This window comes from Pelobates fuscus, chromosome 8 (assembly GCF_036172605.1).
Source record: "Pelobates fuscus isolate aPelFus1 chromosome 8, aPelFus1.pri, whole genome shotgun sequence".
Lineage (NCBI taxonomy): Eukaryota > Metazoa > Chordata > Amphibia > Anura > Pelobatidae > Pelobates > Pelobates fuscus.
The window spans coordinates 84432543-84454203 of NC_086324.1; the positions used below are offsets into that span (position 1 = coordinate 84432543).

Below are 21661 nucleotides of genomic sequence, written 5' to 3' on the forward strand. Positions count from 1 at the left end.
ATTATTCCTGTAAGTTTTCTTGTAATTGTCTTATTTATTGTTACATCCCCCCTCTCAAAATATTGTAAAGCACTACGGAATCTGTTGGCGCTATATAAATGGCAATAATAATAATAATAATAATAATAATAATAATAATAATAATTTCTGTCTGCTTTAACTTGTTATTTCTTTCTTTCATGTCATTATACTTTTCCTCTCATGTCTACGTACTTAACTTTATTTAAGCCATATTTTGCTTTTCTGTATTATTTTGTTTCTTTGGTGCTTTGTTTTGGAACCTTGTTTTCCCCTGCTCGGGACTTTGAGAGGCCTCTTCTCTGGCCTCCTCCAATTTCCCGGGCTCTCGAGGACAGTGTAGAACGTCTCCAGCGCTTTCCTCAGGTAGCCGGCTGCCATCTTAGATTGCGCGCACTGGCACGAGGTCCTGGCATGTTTTTTCTGTTCTTAGACTACAGGTTAATTCAACTCGTAATACTGCTTCCTTATTAGAGGGTGACCCTCTCATAAACACAACCCTATGCTGTTTTCATACCGACGCCGGTCAGTTTTTTTGTTTATCTTACAGCTTAAGTGAGTACACGATACTGACTTCATTATTAGAGGGTGAGCCCTCATCAAAGCTCAGCTCAATGCTGATAGTTAGACTGCATCATATAAGTTTCTCTGTTTACCCTACTGTTTACGTCAATACATGATTCTGATTTTTCATTAGTAGAGGGTGAGCCCCTTTCATTCTCTCAGCCCTACACTGATATGGATAGTAATTACATTATTAGAGAGTGAGCAGTATTGATATTTATTCTGCCTCCTGTCAGTTCTCTGTTTTGACTGCAATCTATTACAGTATATATTACTGATTTCTATATTGGAGGGTGAGTCCCCCTCCCATCCACAGACCAATACGGATAGTTTTCTGCTGCCTGACAGGTTATTTGTTTTGTTACGGTTTATCACAGTACATAATACTGTAAGGTGAGCCCCTCTCATGAAGACTTCCTCATATCAACTGGGAAGTTATGGTCGAGCCCCTACATTACATATTAAAGCTCATCTCATTATATTTTTCTATTTTATTATTATATATGGGCTTCTAGGGCGAGCCCCCTGATTTCTAAGAGTGCCCTAGCTACTACTATTACTGGAATGTATTCTGGACGAATATGACGGGGTGAGCCCCAGTTATTACAGATATGTATATAATTTACCCTAACAAATGCAGTCTGTTACTATACGGGCCTATATTCTATACTTTTTTTACTGGGGTGAACCCCCCACATCATATTATTACATATCCTGATACCTTGCCTATCCTGGTTTTGGCTAATGGATCTGACTGGCAAGGTTACAACTCCTATGATTGGCCTGCTTTGTCTGTGCCACTTAACCTCCCCACTGGCTATTCTCCTGGAGGTTTTATTATTACTGGGTGAGCCCCAGTTCTTGCGGATATGTACCGTATTTTTCGCTCCATAAGACGCACCTCACCATAAGACGCACCTAGTTTTTTAGAGGAAGAAACCCAGAAAACAATATATTCTGAACAAACTGTCCCATAGTGTTTCTTACTATGGGACAGTCTGTTCAGAATATTTTTTTTCTCCCCTGTCCCATAGTGTCCCCCCTCCCATAGTCTTCTCCCACCCCCTCCCCATAGTCTTCTCCCACCCTCTCCCCATAGTCTTCTCCCACCCCCTCCCCATAGTCTTCATCCCCCCTCCCCTCCCCTCCCCATAGTCTTCATCCCCCCTCTCCTCCCCTCCCCATAGTCTTCATCCCCCCTCTCCTCCCCTCCCCATAGTCTTCATCCCCCCTCCCCTCCCCTCCCAATAGTCTTCATCCCCCCTCCCCTCCCCTCCCCATAGTCTTCATCCCCCCTCCCCTCCCCATAGTCTTCATCCCCCCCTCCCCTCCCCATAGTCTTCATCCCCCCCTCCCCTCTCCATAGTCTTCATCCCCCCTCCCCTCCCCATAGTCTTCATCCCCCCTCCCCTCCCCTCCCCATAGTCTTCATCCCCCCTCCCCTCCCCTCACCATAGTCTTCTCTCCCATACTGTCCCCCTCCCCTTGTCCCATAATTACTTACCTGTTTTGTAGCGTTTCTCGGCAGCACAGGGCGCACCGCGGTACTGGAACTTGAATTTCATGTTCCGGTTTCCGGCGGGACTGAAAGGAAGTGCGCACACTGAGCTGAGTGCGCACTTCCTTTCAGTCCCGCCGGAAACCGGAACATGAAATTCAAGTTCCAGTACCGCGGTGTGCCCTGTGCTGCCGAGAAACACTACAAGACAGGTAAGTAAAACTTCATATTCGCTCCATAAGACGCACAGACATTTCCCCTCACTTTTGAGGGGAAAAAAAGTGCGTCTTATGGAGCGAAAAATACGGTATATTATTCACCCTAGCGGATCCTGTCTGCTACTATTAATGGCCTATTTTTCTATACTATATTACTGGCCCATTTTTCTATACCATATTATTACACATCCTGGTACCTTACCTTGCCTGGTTTTAGTTATTTGATCTGGCTGTCACTGTCACTTCTCCTATGATTGGCCTGCTTTGTCTGTGCCACATTACCTCTCTACTGGATATCCTGGTGGAGGTTGTATTATTACTGGGAGAGCCCCAGTTACTAGAGATATGTATATCGTTTGGTCTAGCGGATGCTGTCTGCTACTATTACTGGCCTACTTTATATACTATATTACTGGGGATGAGCACCTCATCATATTATTACAGATACTGGTATCTTACCTTGCCTGATATTGGCTATTTGAACTGGCTGTCACTGTCACAGCCCTATGATTGGCCTGCTTTGTCTGTGCCACTGTACCTCCCTACTGGATATCCTTGTGGAGGTTGTATTATTACTTTGTGAGCCCCAGTTACTACAGATATGTATATTGTTTACTCTAGCGGATGCTGTCTGCTACTATTACTGGCCTATTTTATATACTATATTACTGGGGATGAGCAGCCCATCATATTATTACAGATCCTGATACCTTACTTTTCCTGATATTGGCTATTTGATCTGGCTGTCACTGTTACAGCCCTATGAGTGGCCTGCTTTGTCTTGCCACTGTACCTCCCTACTGTATATACTCATTTATTATTTCTTTATTTATTAGTAAGCCCCAGTTCTTAAGGATATATATATAATATATATATATATATATATACATATATATATATATATATATATATATATATATATATATATATATATATATATTAATTTATTATCTGCATGGCATTGAGCAGACTATCACGCAAGGCTTTTATTTCCGCCAAAATGGCCAACCTTTAATTCTCTTCTCCGCCTTGCTCCACCCCCCCAAACTAACCTTACAGCTGATAGCTTTGCATGCTACTTTACCGACAAGATTGAACAGCTAAGGAAACAATTTTTCCCTCCTTGCCATTCTCTTTCTCAACCACACGTAAATCATGCCTTCCCTACCCTTCAGACTTTCTCCACGGCTACTGAACAAGAGGTGGCTATGCTTCTCCATTCCTCTCGCCCCACCACTTGCCTGCTCGATCCTGTCCCATCTCACCTCATCAGATTTCTCTCCCCTTGGCTTGTGCCTACCCTAACACACATCTTTAATTGCTCTCTCTTCTGGCACTGTTCCTGCTGACCTTAAACATGCCACTGTAGTACCTATCCTGAAAAAAAATCTCTTGACCCATCCTCCGCCTCTAACTATCGTCCCATATCCCTGCTCCCTTTCTCATCAAAGCTTTTGGAAAGACTTTACCCGTGTGTCTCGCTTCCTCAAATCCAACTCTCTCCTTGACCCTCTTCAGTCTGGCTTCTGCGCTCTCCACTCTACTGAGACTGCTCTTATCAAAGTTACTAATGACCTAATCACAGCTAAATCCAAAGGTCACTACTCCACATTAATTCTCCTTGACCTCTCTGCTACCTTTGACACCGTTGATCATGCTCTCCTCCTTCAAACTCTTCAATCGCTCGGTCTCTGTGACTCTGTCCTCTCTTGGTTTTCCTCCTATCTCTCCCAACACTGATTCAGTGTCTCTTTTTCAGAGAATACCTCCTCCCCTCGGCCTGTCTCGGTTGGAGTTCCCCAAGACTCTGTCCTTGGTCCCCTTCTATTTTCTGCCTCTCTTGGCAAACATATTGCCTCTTTTGGACTCCACTACCACCTGTACGCTGATGACACTCAGATATACCTCTCCTCCCCGGACCTCTCCCCTGCCGTCCTGCAACGTGTCACTGCTTGCCTTTCTTCCATCTCTGACTGGATGTACTCCCGCTTTCTGAAACTCAATCTCTCTAAAACTGAACTCCTTGTCTTTTCTCCTCCTAATACTGATCCTCCTCTCTCGCTCTCCCTTTAAGTCAGTGATATCAACATAAGTCCATCTTTGCAAGCGCGCTGTTTTGGCATCATACTTGACTCTGGCCTCACCATTGAGACTCACATCCAGTTTGTTGCCAAATCCTGTAGGTTCCAACTTAAAAACATGGCCGCATCCGCTCCTTTCTTACGCAAGATGCTACCAAGGAGCTTGTCCATGCTCTAGTAATTTCCAGCATGGATTACTGTAACCTTCTCCTGATTGGTTTCCCCAAAAGCCGTATTGCCCTACAAATCTGTAATGAATTCTGCAGCTAGACTGATTTTCCTCTCTAGTCGGTCCTCTCACACCTCATCCCTCTGCCAGTCCTTACATTGGCTCGCTATATCCTATATGAGTCAATTCAGAGTGCTAACCCATACATTTAAAGCACTGGGCAATTCTAACCCCTCTTATATATCTTCACTGATCCATAGGTATGCCCCTCCTCGTTCCCTCCGCTATGCCCGTGACCACCTCCTGACCGCTGCTCGCACCCGTACGGCCAACTCGTGCTTGCAGGACCTCTTGCAGGCGGCTCCTTTCCTATGGAATAGCCTGCCTACCACCATCAGACTCTCCCCTAGTCTCCAATCATTTAAGAAGGGTCTTAAAACCCATCTCTTTTTTATTTATGGCCCCCCAGAGTAACCTCTACCTTACATACCTGTCTCTTGCTCTCTGTCCAAATTATGGGTGATCGATGATTTGTCTGAATTCCACAGCTCTGAACTGACATATGGCTGAATCATGATTCAAATAAAATGGCAATGGACGAACCATTTAATTTTTTTGGGGTTTAGAGTCCACATCCTATCTTTCTTTTTCTATTCTCCAATACTCATTTACCCTGTGCTCCTAATTTATTATATTTCTTATGTTGTATTTAAATATTAATAATTGTTAAATATTGATAATTGTTCTTGAAAGTATAATGGGTTTAATTTAAAGGACAAAGTGAACTGAATTAGGAAACAGTGGATTTATAACATTTGTAAAGAGTCCTCCAGTAGGTCTATGGTTTGTAGAAGAGCAGTCACACCCTGTATGTCTGAGACAGAGTGTATGGTTTCACCTTACATGACTTGAAGAGCCCATGGTGAATGCCAACGGAATCGGATGTTGTGGCCCCTGAGCAGGGCTGCATCGATTTTCATCACTATAGAGTGTCTCCTGAGAGGTCTGTGTAGAAGGATATCTCCATATTTTTGAAGTTGGAAGAAGTATTCCATGTAAGAGCAGACTGTACTGCTGCCTAGTTAGTGCTGTTGTAGAAATGCAACACTAGATCTCTGGGAGCAGACTCTGGTGCCCTCTGGAGCTTTGGAACCCTTTAGACTCCATCAAGGTGACACTTTTGGCTGTTTGGGCACTAGTAGCACTCATTTTCTGCAGCAGGTGCGGTAGCTATGCTGTGGAGATATCCTCCAATACACCCTGGATCTTAAGATTATTGCGATGCCCCAAGTCTTCTACCATAGTGAAGCGATGCTCAAACGTTCCTTGTTACTTCTTAAGCATTTGTGCCTCGAATTGGAGCTCCTCAATGGATTGAGCGTGTTGTTTAGAGGAGGTCTCCAACAAGGCCTTTAAGGTCAGAGTGAAGGAAGGCCCGTCTGAATTGATTTATGGAGGGCACTCAGCAGGTCTTTGAGCATTGCTGCTGTCACAGGCTCGGAATCTCTTTTCTTTGAAGCAGTCTGTGACTGTAGTGACTGCAGCATTCTGCTACTACCTGCATTAAGGATCAAGTCCTCTGAGAAGTCTGAGAAATCCTCAGGCTCGGCGTCCATCTTGGGCTCATATGCGCTATGCACTTGGAAAAGGTGATCGCCGATGTTCATGCTCAGCTTGTTTTTTGGGGGGGGATTTTATTTTTTGAAAGCTGTGTTTTCCCAGCTCTAAGAACACTAGAAATCAATAAGGTATTGAGTGTATGCACAGAGAACTACCTACCCAAGATCCATAAAAACAAACTGGACCCTCCGGGACGCCCGATTGTATCCGGTGTCAATAATCTCACACAAAACGGGAGCATTTACCTGGACAAAATTTTGCGCCCGTTTGTAGAGTCACTTCCATCCTTTATCCAGGATACAAAACAGACCCTGGCACGTCTCTCCAACCTTAAACTTCCTGAACCAGTAAACCTTTGTAGTTTGGACGTGGAAGCTCTGTATTCTTCTATACCCCATGAGGGGGGCATACGACACGTCCAACACTACCTGGAAAAAAGAGGGGCTAGCCACTCAGCTCACTCTGAGTTCGCCTTGAACCTACTTAGATTCATCCTCACTCATAACTACTTCCTCTTTAACAACAAATTCTACCACCAGGTGCGGGGCACTGCTATGGGGACAGCTTGTGCCCCCTCATACGCAAACCTGCACCTGGGGTGGTGGGAGGAGGTAGTTGTAGGCTCACCCAGATTTCTGCCCTTTATCCCAATGATACACTTATGGGCCAGATATATAGATGACGTCATCATAGTATGGAAAGGCTCATCTATAGAGTTTGATTGCTTTGTAGCGCTCCTTAATGAGAATGACCTCAACCTGAGATTCACATCGGAGTTTGGTGGGAATACTCTCAATTTTCTAGATCTGACCGTCTCTCTAGATAACCAGCAATCCATACAAACAACTCTTTTCAAGAAACCTACCGCCTCAAACAGTCTACTGGATTGGGAGAGCTTCCACCCAAGTTCCCTTAAACAAGGCATTCCAATTGGCCAATACCTAAGGGCCCGCAGAAATTGCAGTACAATACATGAATTTAAAATTCAAGCAGACACCCTACGTAAACAGTTTAGGGACAAAGGCTACCCCAACCGGTGCCTTAAAAAAGCTTACAAAAGAGCATTGGATTCAGAGAGGGAAACACTATTGACTGAGAAGCTACCGATCACACCCACCAACGCGCCACCACGTATGATCGCCACGTATGATGCTGGTTGGAACAAAGTTAAATCAGGTATCGAGAAATTCTGGCCCCTACTACTAGGCGATATACACCTAAAAAAGATTCTAGGCCCAAGGATTGAGATGACAGCAAGGAGAGGTAAAAACCTAAGAGATCTCCTAGTACCAAGTCACTATCAACCCCAGCGGCCTCAGATCCGTACCTGGTTGAGTACACCGGTTGTTGGGACGTTTCAATGTGGGCGATGTGTCGCCTGTAAGTATATTAGACGCAACTCAAAAAAAATATCTGACAGTGAAAATAAACAAACATTCAACATCACCTCATTCTTTAATTGTAACACTGCAGGCTTGGTATACCTCCTCACCTGTGAGTGTGACTACAAATACGTGGGCAAAACTTTCCGCCCATTTAAAGAGAGGATAAAAGAACATGTTCGATCTCCTAAACTGAGTATCGAAACCCCCATTGCCCGTCACCTCAGAGAACATCACTCTGGCAAATCGCATGGCTTACGCTTTTGTGGACTGGAGCTAGTGAAACGGGAAAAGAGAAGGGGGGATTACGACAAATTCCTAAGACAACGAGAAAGTTTCTGGATATATAGGCTGAAGACCCTACAACCCAGAGGACTCAACGAAGGATTTTCATTTGCACCATTTATTTGAATTATAGTTACTAAAACTTTACCTCTTGTTGTTGTATAGTTTAAAAATAGCCATGTGAGAGAGATATATATAACATTAACAATAAGTCTATGCCTGATTGCTTTTTTGAGCTTAATAATCTTACCAACTCCTAAACAAAAAGCCTGCATAGCAACTACTACCTTACTTGGGAGTCACACCCATATATTCTCCTTGCAACAACTTTGTCTAGTCAGTTTTGTTTTAATGAACGACATACTATTCGCACGCTTGGCAAGGGTTAAATCCCTCAAGCGTTTGAGTTGGCTGCCACTCAAGGTCCCGGCCCCTCCTCCTTGGGCGGTCCTATCTCGGATCTTCACGCCCCCCTTCGGGGTGGGCTGGCCCTAACAGGGTTTAAAATAAGGCGCCAACCCCATAACCGGTTAGCTCTTGACAAAGGCGCATGTTAGCGCCGAAACGCGCGTTGAGCGATCACCGACTCTAACGTTATGTAAAACTGTCCTACTGAGGACCACTATTATACCTCTGAGCACTATCGACTTTAATTTAATTTAATTTAATTTAAACTGTCCTACTGAGGACCACTACTATAGCTTTGAGCGATTTCGATTTAATTTAATTTAACTGTCCTACTAAGGACCCATACGCTATTCTATTTAAGTATTGAGCGGTAGCGATTCTAAGTGTAATGACAATGTCCTACTGAGGACTAGTTCTATGCCTCGTAATGCTATCGAGTTAAGTTAAATCAGATTGTCCTACACAGGACCTCTACGATATTTTTACCTATTTGAGCGATGCTGTGATTAGCTGTGATTAGTAAATCTGGGGATTGTGCTATGCGGGGAATCCTCTAAGGCTTGCACGCCTAGTTTCTGGGTACTGGGACTGAAGGGGTTATCTCGCTCTTATCCTGAGTTCCTGTCAGACGGAGCGAGGCAGCTGTGTTCTCTCTGGTCTGCTCCCTTGCGCACCGTTTGCTGATGCCGCGAGCCACAATATGACACCAGGGAGCAGAGAGGAGACTAGGTTTTTTGCCCTCGCTGCGTCTGACAGGAAATCTGCTGCCCGCATCACTGAAGCCCCACTGGACCCCAGGGACAGATCCACGCCAGCTCTCCAGGAAGGGAGGCTGGGTGGACATTTAATATTAATAATTTGTGTCTGTGTCTGAATGGGTATGTGTGTGTCTGTAAGTGTATGTGTGTGTCTGAATGTGTATGTGTGTGTCTGTAAGTTTATGTGTGTGTCTGAATGTGTATGTGTCTGTAAGTGTTTGTGTGTTTGAGTGTGTGTGTATGTCTTTGTCTGTGAGTGTGTGTGTGTCTGATTGTGTCTGTGAGTGAGTGTGTGTCTGTAAGTATATGTGTCTGTAAGTGTGTGTGCCGCAGTGTGTGTCTGTGAGTGTGTGTCTGAGTGTATGTGTGTGTGTGTCTGTAAGTGTATGTGTGTCTGTGAGTGGTTGTGTGTGTGTCTGAGCGTGTGTGTGTCTGCGAGTGTATGTGTCTGTGAGTGTACGTATGTATATGTCTGAGTGTGTGTATATGAGTGTATGTGTGTGTGTGTCTCTACATGTGTCTGTATGTATGTCTGTATGTATGGATCTCTGTGTGTATGTGTGTGTGTGTCTGTATGTATGTGTCTGCATGTGTATCTGTTTGTCTACATGTGTGGGGGGGGGGGCGGGGACATGTGGGGTAGGAGAAAGATGTATCGGGGGTCCCCAGGGCAATTTTCGCACTGGGGCCCCATGGTTTCTAGTTATGCCTCTGTATCTGAGGATCAAATTATATATGAATCTTGATGAAATTATACAAGAAATTTAACTAGGTGATCTTAGAAATACTTTATATAACTGGAAAGGGATGGAATTATCTTGGACAGGCAGGGTGGAAATTGAAAGATCTTACTTGCTTCCAAAGGTCACGTATCTGTTTAAAAATATACCACTCAGAATTGATAATACTGTACTTAAACTAACAATTAATACATTTATCTGTCAGGACAAGAAACCCAGAATAACTTTTAAACATTTTTTTTTTTAATTCTTTATTTTTGGTGCAAATAGGATTAACATACATTCCTGTGGTGCCACGACAGCAGGCACAGGTGGGGTAATGCTTACAAGGTCATGGCAAAATACAGTTGCACATTTTTGTGATGAAATAGGATAGCATGCTAAGGAAACAGGCTAAAAACATAAACGTATTTCACAAGATCCGCATAATAACAGTGAGTTGGATCATAGAAATCTGTGCTTAGAGAGGTCGTAGTTAAATTCTCAGTAAAAGGAAGCAGATTGCTGCAGTGTGTATACTGACAAAAGCTTTAGACTCATCAGAACGTTCAACATATAGCATAAGTGAATAAGGCAATATAGTCTAACGATTAGGCACAGGTATATAGCATGACTGGCAATAGTGCTGCACGTTATAAACAATAGGCATGTCTTGTGAGCCAAAACAACTAAATAATAATGAGAACGCTTAAGCTTCAGAGTAGGCTAGGCATGATAAGATTAGTAGCGGCAGAACCAACAGTGTGAAGTAAGTAATTAAAATTAAAATATGCAGATTCAGCTATATATTCGCTCTCCGTCGTGAAAATAGGATAAAAAGGAAGAGAGCAAAAAACAGACATGGAATGAGCAGTGAGTGATCTGTCCCGTTTTTCAGCCCATACCCTTTGGGGGTAAGCTGTGAGCATGCTTACGATCGCCAATTCGGGACACCTGGCCCATGTGCGAGATTCCCAGTCCCGGTAGTACACGTGAGTGAGGGCATGCTGCAGGCATCAACCCGTCAGGAGCCCATCTGGAAGTCGCGAGTACCTGCCTGTAGGTTCTATTGGTGAGTCTCCCCAGTTGCCCCTCTGTACCCTGTGCTTGCTTGCATGCATCCCTCGGGTAGGGGATTAGGTTCTTGCCGGTTGCCATAAGTCGCTGCACTTTGATCGCATGAGCGGGTGGGGGTTGCTTTGTCTTGTGCGGGGTAGTAGCCGCTGGTAATTGTCTCCGCTTGTGTGTCCCTGCCGACGGGAGAGGGCGTCGTTTTCGGCGCCATGTTTTGGCGCGCTTATTCTTGGTGGGCGAGCCGGTCGGACAGGAGCGTTGAGGTGGTATCTTAGGCGATTTCGTGACCTGAGCGTGTGTGGTACCCAGTCGGTCACATAGTTTCTCCCAGAATGCTGCAAATGTGGCCTCTAGCCGCACCAGGATGTCTGTCTCCTGTGTGGTCTCGAGTAGCCCGCTTGTGTTTTCCGCCATATTGGAATAGGCTTGCCTCTGTTGGTGCTGCTGCCCCAGCCTCCAGGGGGGCCCACCCGGGACCGGGATGACCCCCACCGGTCCATAGGGGGGGGAACGAGGGCCTTCTGTCAAGATTAATGCCATTGTAGTCGGCAGGGGAGCGGCCGTCTCCCCCGCGCCGATCATGCTGGTAGGCCTCGAGGAGCATTTTGGTGGATCCCGTTTATTGTGCCACATGTCTGGTATCCCCAGATAGGTCTCGGTGTCGTGGATTCGTTAAGTGTGTGTTTGAGGTGATTTAGGTGCCGTGTGGGCTCGTAGCACCGGTGATCCGCCCGTTGGCACTGGAGCACCTCTTTTCTGCGAGCTCTCGGCTTAGCGGTCAGGCCCCGCCCCCCTTTAAACATTTTATGTAGAGATTTTAAAAAGGGAGGTTTATTTTTTCCTAATATATTTTCTGTGTATAGCAATAATATGATAGCACACGCTATTGCTTGGGATAACTTTTCAACCTCCATACCAACATAGTTGGAGATTGAAAAACAAGAGTTGAGAAAACTGGAACCTTTTTTTTTACTCTGGTTAAGTATAGATCCTAAGGGTTTACATTCACTCAAAACCCGATAATCAGAGACATTTATGTAATTTTTTATAATTTAAAGATTACAGCTTTAGGATTACGAAAATCTATTTTGTCAAATATGTCATTAGAAACTATAGAATTGGATATAGGTGATATTACCGTAGTTTGTCAATTTGGAGAGAAAAGAACATTAAATGCTTAAGGGATTTAGCACCACATGGAACACTGTTATCTTTCGCTTTAGTCTAGATTTGATCTTCTGCCTAGAGAAGTCTTTAGCTATCTTAGATTGAAAAACTTAACAATTAAAAAAAATGATTGTAATGGGCAATCCTTTAATCAATTTTCTAAACAAACATTATACATATAATATCACTTCTAGAGTTTCTAATCTCTTTACCCAATTGCAACCACAAGAAAAAATCCTACCATGGATTAAGTGGGAAATTGAATTGAACTACGAGGAGTGGGTAAAGGGCTTGATAATAGTAAGGAAGAACATATACAGTATGAATTTAATAGAAATTTAGTATAAATTAATATTGCACTGGTATTTAATCCCTGTTAGACTCTAACTGTCCCAAACGTGTTGGAGATGTGTAGTTAATGATGGCTCCTTTTTGCATATTTGGTGAGGATGCCCCGAATTGAAAAATACCTTCAAGTCAATTTACATTAACTCCCCCTTCATGGACCTTGTATGATGATGAGTGACTGATGGTTTCGTGTTGTTTGTCTTTTTAATGTTTTATTTTTTTTAATATTTGCACAAATCTTTACCAAATTATAAAGGTATGTTGAATCTACACTTAAAAATACACATGAGGGGGTCACAGGCAAGCTCAGCTCCTGCAAACCACCTGCAATTAATAGCAAAAAACATGGAAAACAACACAAAAGCAGACTGTCAGCGGGTATTTTCGGCACCAGAAGGGCACCAGATCCAGGGAGAGGTTGGCTCCTTGAGCGGAGGATGAGAACCGAGCGGACTTGGCCCTGTCCCCTCCCCCCCCCCATGGACCGGCGGGGGTGATCCCGGTCCACACCCAGAGGCTATGCACTACGGGGCTAAAACTACCCTTGCCCCGCTCGAGGGCCCGTATGCAGCATCCAAGATGGTGGATGACATGTGCGCTGGAATCCTCCGCTATGATTAGAGCAACCGAGGAGGCCCTCAGACACACTTACCTGGCACAGCAGGCTCACAAGAGGATGATCGCTCGATTGCTCCACAAGCACGCAACGGCGGAGAATCAGACGATCTCAAGCTGGATACCGAGCCGGAAGACCACCACATCGTACATTGTCACCCCACGCCAGCAACGACCAACCCTGCAGCAGTGAAAGGTACCACCACAATCAGACAAACCCCACACTCACCCCAGATACTTCTTGCAGCCAGGCGGCCACCGATGAGGGTCCAACACAGCCACACAAATGCCGACCGCATCACGTAGCGCTACAACACCGAGCCAAAGAGACACTCACCTCCAGATGCCTGGATGTAGCAATCTGGGTCAGAGGGAACGGCAGCCAAAACAACATTGACGTAGAAAACAAAGACACATCAGGAGAAGCGCTGCCTGAGCCTTTGCCACAATGGACACTCACACCTGGCCACACCGGCATAGCAGATCGGACATTGGTCACATACGAGCCCGCTATTACCTGCACACTCTTGGGCCCGACAAGACAACAGCTTCCAGAATATAAATCGACTCACGGACTTTAGAGAGGCAAGGGTGATCTAGCACTCAAAGAACATAGCTAAGCACCAACGAGTAAATATATTAAGCGTCTAGATAAAGCATATTGTACACTAGCCTGCTACTGAGTTATACAGGCATACACCCAAGCGATTGGCTTGTCTCACACAGTGCACTGCTACCTACTATATTTTAACAGTTAGCTAATTTAAACACGGAATTGTTTTTACTAGTAGGACTCGCTAGACACAAGCAACACACTTATAGAGTTAAGCGCAAATAGTCTTATTAAAAGCATAATTAGACTAGCATGGTAAATCAGGAAAACGATGTCTACTAACTTGCTATCTCCATATAATTATCATGCTTGTACTTGTCAAGTTTGCTACCTTTGTCACTCCTCTGAATATTCCGCCCTGACATATGCATCTTACTAACTAATCTTAAAATGTGCCCGACTAACGAGTGCCATAACTTGTACTGCACATGTTTCTTATCTACCCTGATGTCGCTGTTGTGGCGCACCAAGGCTATCTTGTGATTGCAATGCACACCAAAAATAAAGAATTAAACAAGAATAAAAAAAACACACATGAGGAAAAGTCTTTTAGCTATCTGCACAAAAAAAATTATATTCTGAAATGTTGTATTTCATCCTTAAAGACAAGTAAAAGCACATGTTTAATCTGATTGTATGCAATTTCAACTATTTTGAAAATAAAAAAAGAATATATATATATATATATATTTTTTTTAAATTAGTAATTATTTGTGGATATACTTGACCTTCTTCTTGTAGCTGTGCTGAGATGTTATGTTCACAATGCATTTTAGCGTCCAGAAGAAGATAGATCTGTTCTTCTGCAGTAACTGTACCATCAGAATCAACCTGATAAATGGATGTGCAAATAAAAAGAAAATGGTAATATTAGTTAATTATTATTAATTTGTTTGTATAATTCAGATGAAAAAATTCAATGTACTAACTGACGCATGCACACATTATACTTTTTGTAATATGTTAATAAGAAGTTAATCGTCTACTAAGAAACCAAAGAGTGTGCTGCTGCTGCTGCTGCTGCTAGCATCCTATTCTACACAGATAAACTAGCTGACTGTTGAACATGCCTATGTTTCTTATCCAGTTACTTTTACTGGATACTTAACCCCTTAGTGACAGTCAACATAAACTATACATTGCTGCCCTTAACAGCCTAATTGGCAGCTAATATACAGTCTATATCCATACAGTGTCCAATTAACCTCTTCACTTCTAAGTAATTTGCAGGGGGAAAAAAACATCCAGAAAAGTATTTTAGGTGTTCTGGAAAGTCATATTGAATTTACATTATTTATTTCAGTGTGCATATTATTGTTATTATTATTATTATTATTATTATTATTATTATTATTATTATTATTAGCATTTATATAGCTCCACCTTATTCTGCAGTGTTTTAAATTGTAGATAGAACATTATATAATGAAAAAAAAAATTAAAATAAGGTAGGACAGGAAAACATTTAAAAAAAAATAATTTACCAAATAATGAAGTTATAGATAAGAAAACAATGTTTTAATTTAATATGTATGTACTGTATAATTATATTATGTGTTGTCACATTTGCAGGATGTTTCCCATATCATCTTCATTGCAGCCATTTTGCCTCTTTGAACACACACACACACATTTTATTTCTAGTAAGAGATGGATTATTGATTTGCAATGTGCTTCTGTGCCACTGCTCGTGCTTTGCAAATTGCAAACATCTGCCCTCAGTACAGTATGTGGCAGTTTACTGCACAAGTGAATACTGTCTTTCACTGAGTGTAGCACATCTTTAATTTTTTAGTTCGTTGTAGAGAAACAAATAATTATAAAATGTAGCTTCACTTTGTGATGGAGCAGAAAAATCAGTGTGCTAAGAGACTTCCACTGGGGCTTTGTAGAAAAAAAAAAAAGATTATAAAATGTGGTGGCAGTGCTGGCTGTAATGACTTCAAACACCTCTCATTGTAGTGGTCGTTACATGTGAGTGCACCTGGTATCATTGTAGATGCAGTTTGGAAAATCTAGTAGGGCTCAATTTTTCTCCCCACACTGGTCGCTGAAACACTTCTAAAAGTGGAAGGGTTGAGTGGGTCGTCAACTGCCCACTGACTGTTTCCTTTATTTATTTATTTTAAATCTCCATTTACTCCTGTAGCTGTTGCACCTCATTTTTAATTTTTTTTGCCTGTCATTGTAGTGGTTTCCCCCTGTCTTGCTGTGTGCTATGGGGCTCCACAGATGAAGTTAGGGGTAGCTTAAAGGGCACTGTTTTTTTTTTCCTCACTGAATGATTCTCCCTTCTTTCTCCAAGGAAAATGTAAATTGGCACAGGAAATTGACGTCCCACTCACCCGTTACATCGCAAGAAGAATAAAGTTTAGCCCACACATCAGGACTGTAACCATCCTTTAGTTTGGAAAAAAAATTGCATCAGCTTCTCCAAAATGCATCTACAGAGTTGGCAGGCACCACACAATTCAGCCAGGCAGGATAACACAACTACAATAAAGGCATTTAAAAAAGTAAGGAAGTGAGGGGGCGGGGCCTGACTACTGAGCGAGCAGGACGCATGTCGAAGGAGCTCCTCGGGAAATAAAGAAAAATTGGCAAAAATCTTGATTCCTGCGATAAAATACCGGCAACACCCGATCCATGAAGGCACGGGAGGAACCGGGCACCAATTTTCATCACCCGGCTGTGAACTTTCTGGGCTCCGACGACCCTTGCGGCCTGCTGACTACACTGAGGCGGAGGACACGGCCGATCTCCCGCCTCACCTACAAATCGACGACGGTCTTGGCTACGCTTCCCCCCCTATGGGCCGGTGGGGGTTATCCCGGCCCCCACAAAGCAACTGGCCACGAACAAGTGCAAAACAGCACCAAGCGACTGATCCCACAAACCGGCATGCTGGCTGCAAAGATGGCCGCCGCACAACACCCAGCACCATGGGCCTCACACGAGGACAACATAACGAGGGCATTCGATCGCTTCTGGGCGCAACTCTGGAAGAGACTTGCCGACCAGCCACATGGACCGGCAATTGTAGACCCAGTGCACAAGCTGGCGGCGAAAAAAGCACCGCAACCTGCACCACTTAGTGGCACGGAGAGGCTGACCAGAATGCAGAGGCGGAGGAAGGCACGGAACATACTTAACCGTCCCACTACCGGAGCTCACTCGCCTGGAACCCGGTTTACGCAGTTGAGACTGCACTCACACAGCTCTCAGCCTCAAACAACGGGTACTCCACGGAGACACCGGCTTCCAGCCCACACACCCAGCGATCAAGCCCAGTCCCCCCACAGCACCCATGCACAGTCAGCCCATGTAGACCACAGGAAGGGACACAGCAAACCACTATGGTACCTACAGAGAGGCACATGTATAGGTCCAGGGCAGAGCGGTGGGCAAGCCAGAACACAGCAACTAAAACGACAGCCTACACCAGAGGTTAGATACCGCGCAGTGCTGAAGCAGGAGAAATCACCTGCGGGCAAAGAACCTCCTACCCACACTCCAGCGACAAACCGCCATCACAGGCTGAGAACCTCCCGAAGCACAACAGGCAGACGCCGACAAAACCGGCTGAACGTCTCCGGTAGAAGCAACCACCCTCCATCAAGCTTACACGGCCTTCCTGGCAGGGGAGCAGGATTAGCTCCCAGGCAGCCCCTAAACCCTGGACCCAAAACACTGGCACACACCCAGGCCTGGAGACGGAAGGGAAACCTACCTCAGCGCACACAAGCAATCGAACACGCTAACCCACTGGACTGTGCCCAAATTTTTCAGCACCCCAGCTCAGACCTACTGCACTCGCCCAGACTGGGAATAGGCTGAGGATCAGACCTACCCTGGGACAGCGTGCTCGCCAAGAGAAGCACTCATAAGCAGCCACTACACCCTGGACACTACCTGCCCCCACTTGGCGATCACGAGTTCTAGCCCTAACACCCATACTGCTGGCTTACGAGGGTGATTTTAGCCCGACACAAGCTTGCTACAGAGAGAAGCAGTATTATCTTTATTTTTGTTCTTCCCTTTTTGTTCTGTTGCTCACACTGTACAGTTATACCTATGCTGGCTACTTGCATGTCATTACACAATTTAACCTTATAACAGCCAAACTACCAGCTTGTACGGTTGGGAGATATCTCACCTCTATTAATGTGTTTGCCGGGTAGACTACAGCTCGCCAGTTTAACTTTGTGGTTTATCATTACAGTCTAACATGTTTTTCAACATTATAAATTATCTGATAACTATATAGCTGATTATAATCTAAGTCTACAAACTTCGCTTATCTGCGCTATATGTTAGGAATCTTGCCTGCTTAAAACCTAACACTCTTGTAATACATTCTTCAGTTATATGCATAGTTAATGTTATCTTTTGACATCACCTGTTATGCTAAGCTCTACTACATAATTATAAAAATGTGCAACGTCCCATGCCACTGTCAATCCTCTTAACCTATATGCACGCTGTTGTGGCGTTTGATATTACAATGTACCTACCTGCACAACCAAAATAAAGAATTAAAAAAAAAAAAAAAAGTAAGGAAGTAATTTATTATGAAAGAATATTTTTTTTTTCAAATATATAAAGGAAAAAGTGAAATGGCAATTAATTTGTTGAAATGTATTGAAATGAGTGGATTTATTTTCTTTAGTTGCACGTGGTGTGTAGGAATGTAAAACTGAGAAAAACATTTTGTTTATTTTTAATTTGTTTTCTATTATTTCAATATATATTTTTAAAAAGTCCTATTTCTCCTTTAAAAATATATCTATATTGGGGGTGGGGCCTGACAGCCAAGGTGGCCGGTCGAGGATTCTGAGAGTTCCTGGTCTAAAGGGCGCAAACACGCTAATTTAGAACAAGATATTGGCTCCAACAGCCCAGGAGGCTCGGAACCTGAAGCGGAATCAAGCGGGGATCAGGGAGATACCTCTCCTGACCCGGTACACCAAGCAACTACTGCAACCGGCCATGCGGCCTACTGCGGAGCGGAGCCTAGAGCCTGGGGGAGGCGGCCGATCCCCTGGCGCGGGACACGCTCACACCCGAGAGCCCACTATAGCCCTGCTGCCCCCCCCCCCCCCCCTGGACCGGCGGGGGTTATCCCGGTCCACACTGGGGACGACTATCCCCACAAATCAGCATGTACCTAAACGGACCCGAGACACCCCTGAAACTGCTGTCACAGAAGCACCCACAAACCCCACGGCGCCCAGAGGGAACTCAAGCCCAGAACATACTGCATACGCTGCAAGGCTGGACGCGATCTTCCAGGCGTTCTGGGATGAGCTGGAGCGGCGCATGCAGCAGAACACCATACTTAAACAAGGCACCCGCTCAATACAGCACCCACATGGAGCGCATAAAATGGCTGCCGCGAGTCGACCTCGGCACCAGGAGAGCTTGCGACAATGACCAACCCCACACGCTAAACAGCGGGCTCGCATATACAATCGAAACGGCAGACTAACCCCTGGACGGAACACTTGACAGGACCGAGCACATACCCGATCCATGGTCCACCGCGGAAAGCGAGGCTCTTCCACATGCCAACCCGGCAAAGACCCACAAGCGGAGGTACAGAGGCGGGAACCGCCGTGGATCAAGCCCACGCCTGACAAGCTGCAGAGAGACCAAAATCTGGTAGCCAAACAACACTGCCTAGCACCTGGACCCCAAAGCTTGGCTTGCCCCAGTGCGGGCAGGGACTGTGCCCTACCGATACAAGGCATAGGGTGACTGTGGACTGTACAAAGAGTGCACCAGGGGGATCCATCAGCCTTATTCGGCTCGGTGCGAGCTAACTGCCTTACTACCCCTGGATGCCACCAGTCTTGATGAGCCCAGCAAGGTCTCTTGGTAATGTACCCGGTGTACGTTAATATACCACTTCAGCACAACCAATGACTCTATGTACCAATTTATGTCTGCTTAACTTGAGTGCCCTTGTTTGCCCTATTCATCACCAGTGTGGCTCTTGTAATCTACACTAGTTTACATATATGCCCCGGTCAGTTATATGCCTGTTTCCAGTTTCTAGCTTGTTCCCCTATTGTAAAACTGAACCTAGTTTCAGAAAAGAGCACTAGCTCACCGTCAGGCGCGGCCTGAGAGGCTGCTGTGTGGCACATACTATTCCACGAGGGGTTTGTTTTATTATTTTATTCTATCTTCGTTTATGTTTAAACTTTTTGATGTATGCCTATAGCTTATATGTTTGACTCAAAGACGACACAACTACACGCCACATTACTGGCCGCAACGCCCACTCAATCAACAGGCTCACTGACACTGCAGCGATGGCCCATCACATAGGTGCAGCTGACTTTAACTGAACCTGTTCCTAATTGAACACCCAGAACTTACCCATCAGACACGACAACCGGCCAACAAACGCGACAGGCGTAATAGAACACTGCAGCGACCACCTGGTAGCATTATCTCTCGCCGTTAATATTACCTTTTGTCTACAGCAGGTCCTCATCCTTTTCTTGGCAAGCGTGAGACGCAGGACAATGACTAGCAGGTCCATATTACCAAGATTTTCGGCAGTAACTACTCGCCCATAAACGCGTTCAACCCACGGTGACACCAGTACAAATCCTAGCCTAATCACACGTTAACAGTCACAGACAGACACGACCCATATATTGTTAAGTACATAACCTGTGCTAAGTTTCTTGCAAGCATGTTTATTATATTATAAAATTTGTGCAGTACTAACTCACGCCATATATTGTTTAATCCTGAATTGCTGGTATCTGCTGTTGTGGCAATATCGGCACGCATGTACCCTCGATGCACAACAAAAATAAAGAATTTAAAAAATATATATATATATCTATATTATGTATGGATGCACTTAAACAGAAAGAGTGGAACTGTGGTAAAATGAAATAATTAAAAGGTGCCAAAAGGCCTTGGTCACAAATGTGTTGCCTCACAAAATACCCTTGGTCCTCAAGAGGTTAAGATAAGCATATACACATCCTTACCATCACTGACTACACTGATTTTTCAAAAATAATCTATTTTTTCAGACAACATCATCAGAAATTGTTATTGTATATGGGTCAATTATCTGTACTGGATAACGAATTGTAGACTAAAAGGAGAATGGAAATGTGTCTAAAAAGAAAAGAGTAACGAGACGTTATATTATACCTTTTAAACTACGGTGACAAGTTAAGCATGAGTTTTATTGGATTATGACATTTTATGGTGTAATTTTTATGGATAATTTCTGCTTTATAATAAACAGTAAAAACTCCAAACCTGTTGACCTGGTTGGTTTAAATCATACTACAACAAATAATGAGGAAAGGCATGCAAGAATGATTGCCTTCATAAGAGCAAGCCTTAAAATAATAGGCACTTCATGGAATTGTAAATAGGATTTATAAATCAACAGCGGGAAGGCTAAAAATAAATCATGTTTACAGGTGGAACACACATTGTTTTCTCAATTATATTTATATATGAAGTAATGAACCATACACATTTTGCTAGATTTAAAGATTGTCATTGTTTAGGAATAACAATTTAAGATTTCCCTAACCTTTGGTGACAGAAAATATAGATTTTAATGAAAGATAGTAGGCTAATATAATGCATTAAATTCAATCTCTACTACTCCAGCAGCAAAATAGCTAATAACAAAGTTTGCTGGAACAACAAATAAAATCAAACTTGATATGTTTCCAAAAAGAAAATAAATTTTCAAAAAGAAATAAGAAGTTGAGGAAAGACAGGCTTTCTGAGTTCATAGGTGTTTAAGCAAGTAACAATACATAGGTTAGGATGATCATGAAAGAAAGGATAGAACACAGATTAAATGCCTGTTTTGTATGCGTATGAACTTTCAAACAGACACCATTGGGTAAGTATTGCCAGTGTAATACATCTAAAGCTTTAACTTTAGAAACATGCTTAAATAATATCAGACACAGTAAAAGGGTAAGTTTAAGAGATAACATATTTAATGACAATGACTCATTGTCTCCCCATGGCTCTAATACATTGAGAGCTAAAAAAAATATTCCAATTATATTGTTATTTAGGGCATGGTAGTTTTTTTTAAACTTATACCGCTCGTCAATTTGCATT

The 21661-nt window shown here is 43.8% G+C and overlaps 1 protein-coding gene across 1 annotated transcript in view; it reads right to left on the reverse strand.

The window, feature by feature from the left end:
• PTH2R (parathyroid hormone 2 receptor) overlaps positions 1–21661 on the reverse strand; it is a 544685-nt gene that overhangs the window by 363321 nt on the left and 159703 nt on the right. Inside the window, exon 2 of the mRNA XM_063429445.1 lies at positions 14266–14368. Within this exon, the coding sequence (XP_063285515.1) occupies positions 14266–14368 (103 nt within the window). The remainder of the gene's footprint in view (positions 1–14265; positions 14369–21661) is intronic.